Source organism: Hypanus sabinus, chromosome 25 (assembly GCF_030144855.1).
Source record: "Hypanus sabinus isolate sHypSab1 chromosome 25, sHypSab1.hap1, whole genome shotgun sequence".
Classification (NCBI taxonomy): domain Eukaryota; kingdom Metazoa; phylum Chordata; class Chondrichthyes; order Myliobatiformes; family Dasyatidae; genus Hypanus; species Hypanus sabinus.
The window spans coordinates 8,343,603-8,358,105 of NC_082730.1; the positions used below are offsets into that span (position 1 = coordinate 8,343,603).

General features: G+C 42.7%; 1 protein-coding gene across 2 annotated transcripts in view; it reads right to left on the reverse strand.

The window, feature by feature from the left end:
• The window catches only part of rassf5 (Ras association domain family member 5), a 102,789-nt gene that overhangs the window by 58,964 nt on the left and 29,322 nt on the right, over positions 1-14,503 (reverse strand). Inside the window, exons 2-3 of one of the 2 annotated variants that reach the window (XM_059950015.1) lie at positions 10,462-10,583; positions 8,705-8,857 (exon numbers count right to left, since the gene is read on the reverse strand). In XM_059950015.1, the coding sequence (XP_059805998.1) occupies positions 8,705-8,857; positions 10,462-10,583 (275 nt within the window). The remainder of the gene's footprint in view (positions 1-8,704; positions 8,858-10,461; positions 10,584-14,503) is intronic. The other variant, XM_059950016.1, reaches the window with a different exon arrangement.

The window sequence follows — 14,503 nt, forward strand, 5'->3', positions numbered from 1 at the left end:
GCTTTATTCACAAATTTTTCAGAGTTAAACAGCAACATTAGAGGTTTTTTGTAAACTTATTCACAGATTACTGTAGCTCATACATATTGCAACCCCACTGGCCTAGGAGTAATTGCGAGACCCTTTCAGAGGACAGTTCAAAGTTACCACATTGGTGTTTGTCTTTAGTCACATACAAGTCAGATTGGACAAGGATCACTGATTTCCTTCCCTACATGACATGACTAAATGTTGGATTTTTAAAATAATCCATGGTCACATTAAACTTTTATTCCATATTTATTTAAACTGAAGTTCAACTGCTGTGATCAGATTTGAATTTGTGGATGATAGGAACCAGCACTCTTTCTGTGTTCATTTTTTTTTTAAAAGAGTCTGCATTTTATAGCTTATTCAAGACTCAAGATTGTTTAATGTTATTTCCTCTACACAGAAGTGTAAAGAAGAAAGAAACAGACCACATTCTTAAGATACCGGAGCAGAAGTAAGCCATGTGGCCCATCGAGTCTGCTCCGCCAATCAAATCATGGATGACAAAGGGGTCCCAAATTTAAAGCCTATTCACCAGGAATCTACCTAGATACACCAATCTTCTTTTAATGAAGTCCAGGGGACCAATTTCAGACCCTCCTTCAGGCAGGTCGATCTGGAAAGTGCAGGTACTGTGTCCATACACATTTATACAAGTCTCAAGCCCTGCGTACCCTTTTTGAAACTTACTCCCCATACTTCCACACCAGGGTAGCACGGTAGTATAGCAGTTAGAGCAACGCTTTACAGTGATCAGAAGATCAGTGCTCAGTTCATGCCACTGTCTGTAAGGAGTTTGTACTGCTTGGGGCTTTTTGGCTGCTCTAGTTCCAGAGGTGCACAGGTTAGGGTTAGTGAGTTGTGAGCATGCTTTGTTGGTGCCAGAAACATGGCTGCCCCACCACATCCTTGGACTGTGTTCGTTGACACATTTCACTTTATGTTCCAATGTAAATGAGGCAAATAAAGCTAATTCACTTCAGTTAATTTAGCAGAGATTTCATAGTAAACCAGGAATTCATATTTGTGCATTGTGTTGGCTCTAAGGAAACAATAAATGCATATTAGATTATGCATAACTGACAAAATACAAATTGTGAATTGGAAACTTTTTCTTCAAGTTCAATTTTAGTTTGTCATTCAACCATATCCATTGCCAAGTGAAACAACATTCCTCCGAACCAAGATACATATAACTCATACACACAAAACATAGACTATTACTACAAATAATTTAATACGGTGCATTTACAACACAAGTTAAAAACTAAACAGTCTAACACTATTGGCACTTCATATGTGATGAGACCTGTGTGATGGCAGGGAGTTCGACAGTCTTGCATCCTGGCGGAAGAATCAGATTTATATCACCTGCATGTGACATGAAATTTGTTAACTTAGCAAATTTCTGAATTTGCTGTTTCCCATTCTAACCCTAATGCTATGATACCTCCCGCCTGATGGCAGGGGGTCAAGGAGATTGTTGGACGGATGGGAGGGGTCATGAAATAACACCAAGGCCCCTGTGTACACAACAGACTGCATAAATATCTCTGATGGGTGGGAGAGAGACCCCGATAATCCTCCTCACAATCCTTTGTAGAGACTTGCAGTCAGGTGCCTTTCAATTCCTGTGACATTGCTGTGCTTTCTTGACCAAAGAGGTGATTTTTAAAGAAATGAATTTATTAAGTATGCATATTTTGGTAGCTATTGTTGCCTAGACTGGTAATTGATGAAAACTGCACTAACAGGGTTTCTGAGACAGCCGGAGCAGCGAGCAGAGAACATGCTGCTGGCGGTGAGAGATAACTCATGGTAGCTGCTGACTAATGTTTACATTCTCGACTTGAATTGAAGTCTAGCGACAACAGCTCACCAACTGTAATCAAAATTCATGAAGGAAAGCCAGAACGACACATTAACTACTACAAGCTGATAATGTACGAGTTTACTCAGTTAGCCAGTGATGCAAATGCTTGCTTGAAAATGTTATTTTATAGTTACAACTATAGGAATAAAAACATCAGGACTTGCTTTGATTGATAACCCAAGATTCAGATTGCCTGAACTACAGTGAAGTAAATCAGGGGGGCAAATATTTAATAAATTCTCTACAACGGTTGAAAAATGGTGCCAATGTACCGGAAACAGAAACTAACAAGTTCTGCATTATTCTCACAATAATTGTCCAGAATATTAACTTGTAGAGAGGCTCAATTCCTGTCTATAATAGTGTTTCGTGCACCTGCTATACTGCAAGATGCAGTATGTTTTCACCTTGTATGACATTGCAGATATACTCCCTATTTTAATGGCTCGCTAAAGAAATCTCTATCTATCTGAGCAAAAAGATTAACTAAAGTTAAGGTGCATACAAACGGTTTGCTCTGTGATAAAGGCCTCTAACCACATCCTGTTTTTCAGCTGTAGAGTATTTCACGAAGTTAAATTTGTTTCTCAGTTTAAGGATGAATCAATAGTGAGGTGCATTTCAGAGATGAGTCAATTCAGTTTTCCAATAGAAAGGTGCAGTATTTAAAACTAACATCTGGATGAACTCTGATGAAAGAAAAAAAAATGAGGAAATTCATTTACTTACTGCAGAAAACACAATCTAAAACTTATCTAACAATAATTATAAAAGGGGTGGATTACTGATTCACCAGAAAGTCTGCAGATTCTGGAAATTCAAAGCGCTGGAGGAACTCGGCACGTCAGGCAGCATCTATGGAAACGAATAAACAATTGGCATCTTGGGCCCTTCATCAGGACTGGAGAGGAAGAGGAGAAATCAGATAAGGTGGGGGAGGTGACCAAGAAGTACAAGATGGTAGGTGATGGGGGGGCGGGGTGAAGGGGGTGAAGTAAGGAGCTGGGAAATCGAATGGTGATAAAGAGCTGGAGAAAGGGGAATTTGGTAAGAGAGGACAGAAGACCATAAAAGAAACAGAACGGGCAACAGCACCAGAGGGAGGTGATGGACGGGTAAGCAGATAATGTGAGAGGGAAGTGAGCATGAGGGAATGGTGAAGGGGGAGGGGCAATCATCCAAATTTCGAGATATCGATGATCATGCCATCAGTTTGGAGGCTACCCAGGCGGAATACAAGGTATTGCTCCTCCAACCTGAGTGTGGCAGTAGAAGAGGATATGGACTGACATGTCAGAATGGGAACGGGAAGTAAAACTGAAATGGGTGGCTACCAGGAGATACCGCTTTCTGTGATGGATGGAGCTAAGGTGTTCGGCAAAGTGATCTCCTGATCTAGGTTGAATCTCACCAACATACAGGAGGCCACACCAGTTATTGATGCCCATCTTTCTAATGCAAAACTTAAGCTATTCAGGCTAAAGTTTTAAAATCAAAGTAGTATTAAAAAAACTGCAATCAAGGGGAGATCTGGTAATTACGTAGGCTTGTTCCCCTGAGAGTGGGTGAGACTAGAACTCAAGACCATAATTAAGGGTTAAAGGTGAAATATTTAAGGGGGAATCTCTTCACTCAGAGGGTGGTGTAAGTGTGGAACAAGCTTCCAGCAGAAGTGGTGGATGAGGGTTCAACTGCAGCATTTAAGAGATATTTGAATGGATGGTTGGGGCACTGAGGGCTATGATCTAGGTGTGGTTAGATGATGGGTTGATGGGCCCGTTTCTGTGGTGTAGTAGTCTAAAACAAAAACAGATGAAGCACCATGTTATATTTCGTATCAATAATTACACTGAAATTTTACATCAATATAACTTTGGCAGTTGATGAGAGGAAATTGCACTTTTTCCACTGTTGAAGCAATGATATTTTCTAAGATGGCCGATTATCACTCCGGAGCTGATTATCTGTTATTTGTGAAGTGGGGTGCCGTGCGCAATCATAATTGATCGAAAACGGACATGGGAGCACGGAGGAACATCGGGAAATCTCCAGGAAGACCTTCTTCATTGCTGCTGCTGCTGTGAGGTCGGGGTCTCTGCTGGGAAGAACAGGCCCCCAGTCCTCGGGGTCGCGTTGCCGATGGCCGTTGGCGGGGCCATCTTAATACTCTCGGCAGAGGATGGTGCTCGGAGAAGATCTGCTGGAGGGGATGGTCGTCGGCTCGGAGGTTTGACGGACTCCGAGTCCGCTGCGATCAGGTCGTTTTCATTGTGTGCTGCGTCTGTGAGGCTGAGTCGGGCAGCGCCTTGGAAGTCCATAGCGGGGGTATTCCCTTTTGCCGCCGGCGTGGGATGGCGAGTCTGTCGGGACCCTGGGGACTTGTGGGAACTGTGTGATGATTTCTTTTGAACTTATACTACTTTAACATCTTTGGACTATTTTTACTGTGCCCATGGTCTGGTTTTTTTTTAATCAATTATGCTATTGTTTGCCCTGTTGTAACTACATGTTGTAACTATGTGGTTTTGTGCAGGACTTGTAGCTTTAGTTTTTGGTCTTGTTTGTCTGGGGATTTGGAGCTCCTTTCCAGGGAACGCGCTAAGATGGTAGTGCGATATTAATACGCAGCAGTCTTTCAGGACTCTGGATTAGGGATTGCCAAACGTTACGTGGATTTTCTGGTGTAGTCTGTTTTGTCATATGCTTTTGTGATATCATTCTGGAGGAACGTGGTCTCATTTTTTTTAAAACAGCATTGCATTTGTGGTTTCTAAATGACAATAAACTGTATCTGAATCTGATCTAATGCCTGGACTCACAGGGAGTTGGCAGAAGAGAGGGTGGGGCAGTGGCAGATTGTGGTTACAGATCCAGAGATGAGTAGGTAAGATCAGATCAAGGCAGGGGCCAGCAGGGTGGAGTGGGATGAGGGAACTGGAGGCGGTAGGTACTGGACTTAGGAAACACACTGTGGTTTGAAGACATAAGCATCACTGGAGTGTCCACTAGTACAATTTCCCAAGACAATTTGATCTGATTTGCCTGCAGTTCTCTCGAACATTAATTCTGAAATGAATGGTGACATCCTCTGCCAGCACAGGCCAGAGAGAAGCACGACCGGGTCCAGCAGACCCGGACTTCATCTGTTCCTCTCTTCAAGCAGCCACTTGACCTGCTGAGTCATTCCAGCACTTCCAGAGTTCCAGAATCTGCAGATCTTATTTTTGCCGTTTCTGTCTGAATGATCACTTAATTTCAATCACAGCACTTTCTAGAAGAAAATATTCTTAGTTCTAAGTGACCTAACGAAATTACATGCTTACAGGAAAATAGGAATTGCAGTGCCATGCTGCAAATGAACTCTACAACTCCCTCCCCTGGCTGCAAGGTGTTACTGCACTGGCTCAATTTATATTTATGCAATGCCTCCGGAAAGTAAGAGGAAGATGTTCAACATGCGTTCTGTGTAAAACATAAAACAGTGCAGCCCAGGAACAGACCACTGGGCCCGTTTGACTTAATTACATCAAATCAAATGCCCAAGTAAACTAACCCCTTACATTCCTTGCACATACATTTGCCTAAGAGCCTCTTGAATGCCTTCCATATTTGCCTCTATCACCACCCCAGCAGTGCATTCCTCTTAAAAAAAACAAACTTGCCCCACACATCTCTTTTGAATTTACTTCCCCTGCGCCCCTCCACCTTTCATGCGTGTCTTTCGAAACCATTATCAAATTCCAAAAGAATTCAAAAGCATGGAGATACCAAATTTCAATAGACAATAGGCGCAGGAGTAGGCCATTCGGCCCTTCGAGCCAGCACTGCCATTCACCGTGATCATGGCTGATCATCCATAATCAGTACCCCGTTCTAAATGTCCTTTAGATCAGGTCCTACGTCCATCGTAAAGCCTAAGAAAGGTGTACACTGGGAAATAGGAGGAGAGGATAGCTACACAAGAGATTCAGCAGATGCTGGAAACCCACAGTAACAAACTAAATGCTGGAGAAACTCAGTAGTTCGCGCAGCATCCATGGAGGGGAAAATACAGTCAACAATTCGGGCTGAAACCCTTCATCAGGATTGCTGAAAATAAATACTGTAGAGTCTCAGCTCAAAACCGAATCTTTACTGTTTTCCAGAAACGTTGAGTTCTTCCAACATGTTTTGTGTGTAATTATTCAGGTCTGTGTATTGTAAAACACGGGAAGCATCTTCCAGACTGCCCTTTGTCACTATTCACAAATCCTCCTGCTTTTCAGTTGATTACTGTCCCATTATGATGTAAAAATTCAGCAACATGCGCACAATGCGATAATCACAGCACACACACATTGTCCGGGGCTCCACCTGAACAGCCTGAGCCATGAAAGTATTGTCTCCATGTGTCAGTAATCTGCTCGATTGTATTGTGTGGCAGCATGGCACTCGCTGTGTTTGCGCGCACGTCCACTGCACACCAGTTGGGAGACATTTTGCCAGCAGAAAGCCATCATTGTCCACAAAGTGCTCTTTAATTTGATTGGCAGCTCGGTTTTATAACTGCAACAAGATAATTCCCCAGACTGAAGCCAAAAGGACTGCTGGCAAGGTACTGGACCCGTCCCTTCACAACCCACTATTCACGGGCAAACAGCGACGAGCAGTTCCTTCCAGTACAGTGCAGTATTGTTATATGATAGATAGATACAGGGTGAACAGGACCGGAGAGAGCACGGTCAGCAGCTACTCACAAAGTGATGCCTGAGTTGTCAATAGTGTTCTGAACCCAAGGAAAGAAAGCAATTCTAGAAATACAGAAAATGTTTTTACATATTCTTTAAAGTATCACACTGTAATGCTGCTGCAAAACACTGTTCCCTCTCAGCTACACGGGAGCTCGCCTGCACAGGACCTGAGATGCTCCTGAGCGCATAGCCTTGGTTGGCACACAGCTGGAAATGGACGCAGTTAGAAAAAGTATAAGGAACGTGAAAGATCTTTCTTTGTTGTACCATATGTCATTATAACCTTCAATTTGGAAGGAGTAGCGGACTGCACAACCCCATCTACTTCGGTGGTGCTCAGGTGGAACAGGTCAAAAGCTTTAAGTTTCTCGGGGTAAATATCACAAATGACCTGACTTGGTTTAGCCGAGCACCTTTACTTCCTGAGAAAGCTGAAGAAATTTGGCCTGTCCCCTAAAACCCTCACTAATTTTTATAGATGCACCGTAGAAAGCATTCTTCTAGGGTGCATCACAAACTGGTATGGAAGTTGTCCTGTCCAAGACCGGAAGAAGCTGCAGAAGATCGCGAACACAGCCCAGCACATCACACAAACCAATCTTCCATCCTTGGACTCACTTTACACTGCACACTGTTGGAGCAGTGCTGCCAGGATAATCTAGGACACGACCCACCCAGCCAACACACTTCTTGACTCTCTTCCCTCTGGAAGAAGGTTCAGGAGCTTCATACGACCAGATTTGGGAACAGCTTCTTTCCAACTGTGATAAGACTGCTGAATCCTGACCCGGATCTGGGCCATACCTTCCAAATATCCGGACCTGACTTGCACTACCTTACTTTCCCTTTTCTGTTTTCTAATTATGATTTATAATTTAAATTTTTATTATATTTACTTCGATTTGTACTTCAGGGAGCGCAAAGCGCAGAATCAAATATCGCTGTGATGATTGTTCTAGTATCAATTGTTTGGTGACAATAAAGTAATTAATAAAATCAAAATTATGGGATTTTTCAATTTTCATTCTAAATATTCATGGTATGTTTATTACAATGAAAAATTAAAGTGCCGTACAGTTTCCAACCCAAGTAAAAATTTCTTGCTCAGAACAATGGTTGGTCAGCGCAGATGTGAAAAAATATTAGGGAACGTTACTGCAAAGCAACAAATTTTAGACCACAAGACGTAAGAGCAGAATTTAACAACATATGCCAGTGATAATAACCCTGATTCTGAATGAAAGCCACATTTTCTTGTGGAGAATGAAACAATGAAAAATCTCTTCAAATTGACTTAATTTCAAATAAGCCAGATTTCTTGATCATTGCTCTGGCCACTTTTGAAGTTATTGGTATTAGATTCCTTGACCCTCTCCAAAAGTTCAATAACAGCCACATCACCAGGTTCAGGAACCGTTATCACCCTACAATCATTAGGCAGGCTCCTGAACCAATGTGGATGACCTCACTCACCTCAACACAGAATTGATTCCACAACCTACAGACACATCTTCAAGGACTCTACAACCTCATGTTCTCACTGTTATTTATTAATTATCATTTTAAATTGTATTTGCACAGCGTGTTTTCTGGTGAGCTGCTGTCAGCAGCCTATGTTCCAGTAGAGGTGATGGGCTTAAAAAAAGCTGTTTGCCTTGCTCCACTGGTTGGCTCATGCCTGATTCGTTATATGGTCTGCAAGCATTGCCCTGGAATGTAGAGTGGCAGGTTTAAAGTATGGCTTCACTTGTGCAGCTGATTTTGTCTGATCATTAACAAGCTGCAATTTGTTATTCTGCCATCACTGGGGCATGTTTTGGGATGTTGAAAGGTGATTAGGGAATAATTAACAAGAACTATGTTCACAAATGCATAGAGTTACCGTACACTGCACAAAAAGAGGCCCTTCAGCCCAACTCCTCCATGCTGACCAAGATGTCCATATTTGTTAATCCCATCTGCCTACATTTGGGTCATATCCCACTAAACTGCAAAATGGCACTGACAACATATGGCAACGTTTTGTGGGTTGCTAATAAATCTACGAACTATTCCACTAAATATACTGTACCATATTCTGGACTATGATCCCTGCATTCGGCAATTTATAATTTCCCTTTGGGGGTTGTGCTCTTGACCGGTCTGAATCATCTGGCATTTTTGTGGTATCCAGAAGGATTCGGCGAACTGTGGCAGCCATTCCTGAAGAGGACTTTGTGCTGGACTGAAGAGATGGAGAATGAACTGAAGTTTAGCAGATCTAAGTGCCACCAGATTAAAAGTGATTAAGACATGGAGGCCAAGGGCAGGGTATGAGCCAGTTTTCAGCTCACTGCTCTGTGTCAGCTAGGATCCCCCCACCGAAGCCCGTCCCACCCGCCTCCTGCTCGTCTTACTGCTACCATCAGGCCGCCAGGCTCCTGCACCAGCTTTACGCGCCTCAGCATTTCGGGCTGCTGCGCCGTCTGCTCTTGCTTCAGTGCTGAACTGCATCCATGGGTGTGAAGAACACTTTCATGCTCTGCAAATCCACCCTGTGGTTCGTGCCCACTATTCACCATCTATAAATTCACCAATGACACCACTGTTCAGGAAAACTCAGACCGTAATGAAGAGGCATACAGACCCGAGATAGGCTGAGTTGATCAGTCGTGTTACATCAACAATTTTGCACTCAATATCAGCAGAAAGGGCAATTTGGGAGACCACAAACCAAACCTCACTGAGGGGTCAACGATAGAAAGGGTGAGTGGCTTCAAGTCCCTGGGCGTCAACATCGCAGAGGATCTATCACAGGCCCAACACTGTGATACAATCATGAAGAAAGCAAGTCAGTGGCTATATTTAGTATGTCACCAAAGACTCGAGCAAATTTCTCCGCGTGTACTGAGAAGAGCACTCTTACTGGTTGTATCATGGAGGTTCTAACGCACAGGATCGGGAAATGCTGCAGAGGGTTATAGACTAAAACTAGCACCATCATGGGCACAATGCTGCCCGCCACTGAGGGCAACTTCAAGAGGCAATGCCTCCAGGTGGCAGCATCTATCATCAAGGATGCTCATCACATGGAGCATGCCCTCTTCTCGTTACCACCATCAGGGAAGAGGTTCAGAAGTCTGAAGACCTGCAATCAATACTTTAGGAAAAGTTTCTTGCTCTCTGCCTTCATATTTCTGAACAGCCCATCAACACTATCTGAATCCCTCATACGGGAAAGCATATTAAAGAATTGAGAACATAGAACATAGACGAGTACAGGATGGGAAAAGGCCCTTTGGCCTACGATGTCTGTGTCAAACAATGCCAAATTGAACTACATCCTTTCTGCCTCATGATCCCCATCTCTCCATTCAGAGCATTTTCCTGTTCTCATCTAAAATGGATCTGCATCCACCACTCCTCCCAGCAGCCCATTCCAGGTACCTACCACTCTCCACGTAAAAAAAAAATATTTGCCCTCACATCACCCTTAAATTTACCCACCTCCCAACAGACTAAATGGGCCAAATGGCCTAATTCTACTCCTAGGTCTTATGGTCCTCTGGCTCATGATTAATTCCCCAAACAAAACAATCATGTTTGCAAGACATGACGTGCCCCACAGAAACCCAAGCTAACTGTCCCTAATGAGGCCCAGGCTTTCCAAAGACATGCAAATCCTGTCCCTATGAATCTTCTCCAATACCTTTCCTATCAATGACACAAGGCTCACAGGCCTACAAATTCCCTGATCATCCTTATTTTTCCTTCTTGATCAAAGGAACAGTGTCATGTTACTCACAGAAAATTCTGATCCAAATGTGAATAAAAATCAACAATTAGTACCTCAGTTTCAGGCTGCTCCACTTCAACTTCAATGCTGATTTTTTCTTTTGGAAGCTGTTCCCTTTGGTGGCAATCAAGTTTGATGAAGTTCCTGCACATTTGATGGGCAGTGTAATTGCAATCTGTTTAGACAGAGAAAAAGAGTCAAAATTAAACAAAATTCTGCTGGAAAATCCTGTATATAATTTAAGACAACAAGAACACATTAATTCTGGTGGACTAAGAAAGTGCACACTTTGAAACATCTAAGGAGCGTAGGAAATACTGGATTAACAGAAAATCAAGTTTAACCGAAATCCACCTTCCTGCAATCACTGGCCAAATCCTCGATTTATTCTTCAGGCCAGAACAAAATGAACCCACATGCACTACCTCACTTATTTTTTGATCTTTGTACAGTACTTATTTTTTATGGTTCAGTGCTTCTTATTATAATTTATAGTTTATAATTATTATGTATTGCACTGTACTGCTAGTGCAACACAACAAATTTCATATATGCTAGTGTTAATAAGCCTGACTCCGAAATGGCTCAACACAGCAATCAAGAAAGCAACATCCATTGAAGGCCTCGACATCCCAGGATAAGTTCTCTTCTCACTTCTACCATTGGGTAATCATAGTAACTTTGATAATAAAGTTACTTTGAATTTTGAACTGTGTTGAGTTGTGACAGGATTAATTTGACAGGAAAAACAACAGCAAGGCGGTTCAGAAGAAGGGGATGAGCAGACTATTTTCTAAGGAAGCCGAGATCCTTCGATGTGTGTATCAGGATTTTGGAGATCTTTTGCCAGTCTGCTGTAGCGAGTGCGGTCTTCTTTGCGGCTTTGTGTTGGGGGAGCAGCATCGGTGCTCGTGTTAGAAAAAGACTAAATAAACTCAGAGGCTAGATCTGTCCTTGGCTATAACCAAGGACACTAGGAGGTCACTAAACAAAGTGTTATCCATGATAGACAATCAGGCACATCCTCTCCATGACCGACTGAATAAGCAGTGGAGCTCCCTTTCAAACAGACTCATTCAACTCCGCAGTCACAAGGATCATTACAGAAAATCTTTCCTACCAGGTTCAATAAGCATATACAACAGTTCATCTGTGTGACAGGAGAACACACTTAAAAACAATAGTCTCTGCTTTATTATTTTGTATATTATTATTGCACATTGGTACACTATTGGCGTGTATATTATTCCCCTGTACTTCGTTATTAGTTCAGTCTGCACACTGCTAAGTGTGTTTTTAAATGTTGCTGCTGTATGAAAGCAACAACTTATTGATCCTGTATGATCATATTCAGGATCAATAAGTACTTATTATTATTTGCAGAGGTTTCAACAGTTACAGGTTTGAATAAACTGAATCAAAACTATCTACAAATTTTTATCACCCAGGTTGCTCTGAAAGGTAAAGGCAAAATTCCATAAAAGCCAAAATTTCCACTGCACAAATTTCAGTCTTCAAGGGTTCAAACTCCACCAGCAAATCCTTTGCATCAATCCCCTTAAAAAAAATGACATGACTGGCACATAAGTGCAATTATTTTGTCGCGCTCGTCATACTAATTTATTTATTTTCACCATATGGACTGTTTACGTTGTGAGCTTCACGTGAGCAAGGAGTTTCATCGCACCTTAGTGTCTATGACAATAAACTCATTTGAATCTGAATATCGGGATGTCGCGGAAGTGTAGCAGCCAGCATAACGATATTACAGTGCATCAATCAGGGTTCAACTCTGTCACTTTCTGCAGGAAGTTTGTACGTTTCCCCTGTGACCGTGTGGCTTTCCTCCGGGTGCTCTGGTTTCCAAAGACCTACCAGTTAGTCGGTTACTTGGTCAGATTGGTGCAATTGGGCAGCACAGGCAACTTAGGGCAGAAGGGCTCATTATGAGTTCTATGTCTGAATAAAAGATAACAAATGACACTGATCTGAAACAACAGCACCTCTAAACCATTTCCAGATAAAGTCTAGTTAAGGATCTGGGGTTAACCATAGCAGCAATTAAATAAAATGGGTTATGGACCCAGTGAATAAAGTTACATTTAGGAAATGTCTTATTAGATAAACTAATGGCCCAGGTTATACCTGACTCCGTTTGCACTTCAGATATTTTACCTGTACAATTATCATCTTTTGCAGCCATAAAACCTTAATACCATGGCTATCCAGAGAATCAGAGGTCCCTGAGCAGTGACCATGCTTCAGGCAATGGAGCCCAACTGATTCTGAGCTAACCTGATGGAACTTTTGGCAACTTATACTGTTTCAATTGTTGCTAAAGTATTTTGATAATCAGAGACATTTAGCTGGAATAGAGTTAAATATTTTTAAGATATATATTTAGCTAAAATGCACTTAACTGATGTAGATTAATTTCAAATAAACTTAATTGAAACAAACAATTATTTATCTTTGATTGGTTCCTGAAGGTTGTTATAGTCTGGGGTGGTAGTGGAGATATGATCCCAATGGTGTGCTTCTCAAATAACCTCTGACAACACTCCTGGTCTTCACACATAGCTTAACCTGGAAGAGCATTTCTACTGACAGGAGAAGGGGCAAAGGTGGATTACAAGTGGCAACTCCTGCGACTTCGCTGCTGCAAAATTGCATTGCTACCACTCCTTTGGATTCATCAGTTGCATGGAGGGGGGGAGCTTGATACATGGACAACAGCTTGCTCTCCATTTTGTACTGCCCAGGCTTGCATATCACGTAGACAGCTGGGACACAACATCCATGGTCAATCCTGTCCAATGGAGGGCTTCATGTCTTCGATCACCTCTTCCCTCCAGTTCCACAGTTAGTGGCCTGGGCTATGCTCTATACACAAGCTGACCTAACACTGAGAGACCAGCTCCCTTGTGCTCCACCCCAGTGCAGCTGAACAAGAGGTTGGATGTATGAGCACATAATCCCCGGAGGGTTGCGCACTCCTGTGCTCCAATATGCAGTTGTGGAAACCGGGAAATGCAGTGATTCACCTTGCCGGTGATACCACTCGGAAGTTGAGGACAACTTGCTCCTACTCAAGTCTGTGAGTCCATAAGTGACTGCTGGGCCACAGATTTGGCAGGCGGGTACGCAGTTTGTGACGAGGTGCAATTACTCTGTCACTTACACTGGCTGCTGTGTACTCCAAGTAATTCCCAGTGCAATCTGAATTGCCTTGCCCACTTTGAGCAGTCGTGGGCCAGACCCCCAGGAGTTAATCACGGTGTTGCTGTTACCACACAAGTTTTGAGAATAACCTTAAATGCCTTCCTCTGTCAAAAATCTTTTCCCTTGGCAGATTTCGGAACAGTGCACTTATTATGCGAGTCTGGAGTCAAAGCTTGCCCACCAAGGCCACTTTGTTGGCTATATTAGATTAAGAGAGGAGACCAAGATCAGTCACCTATCCTGCCACTGGATTTGGAGAAATCTGGGTAGACCGCATTAGATGCTTTTTTCATTGACAGTAGGTGAGATTCAAACAAGAGGACATGAGTTGAGAGTTAGGGGACAAAGGTTCGGGTTAACTCTAGGGGGAATTTCTTTACTAGGAGAGTTGTAGCTGTGTGGAACGAGCTTCCAGTAGAAGTGGTAGGGGCAGGTTCGATATTGTCATTTGAAGTAAAATTGGATAGGTATATGGACAGGAAAGGAATAGAGGGTTATGGGCTGAGTGCAAGTTGGTGAGATGAGGTGAGAGTAAGCATTCAGCACAGACTAGAAGGGCTGAGTGGCCTGTTTCCATGCTGTAATTGTTAACATGGTTATAGATACTGCTCCAGTGCTTTGAGGTGTCCTTCAAAAGGTAGTATATCTTATATTTCAGCCAAAGGTCATTGTGCAGACCTTTTAATCTACTCCAAGATTAATCCAACTTTTCCTTCCTACACAACACTTTGTTTTTCTATCATCCACGTATCAGAGTCTCTTAAATGTCCCCAACGTATCTGCCTCTACCACCACCTCTGACAGGCAATGTTCCCTTTAATTTCTAAAGACCAGAGTGCGCAAAAGTCTAGTCCTGTGCAATTTTTTTGCCTA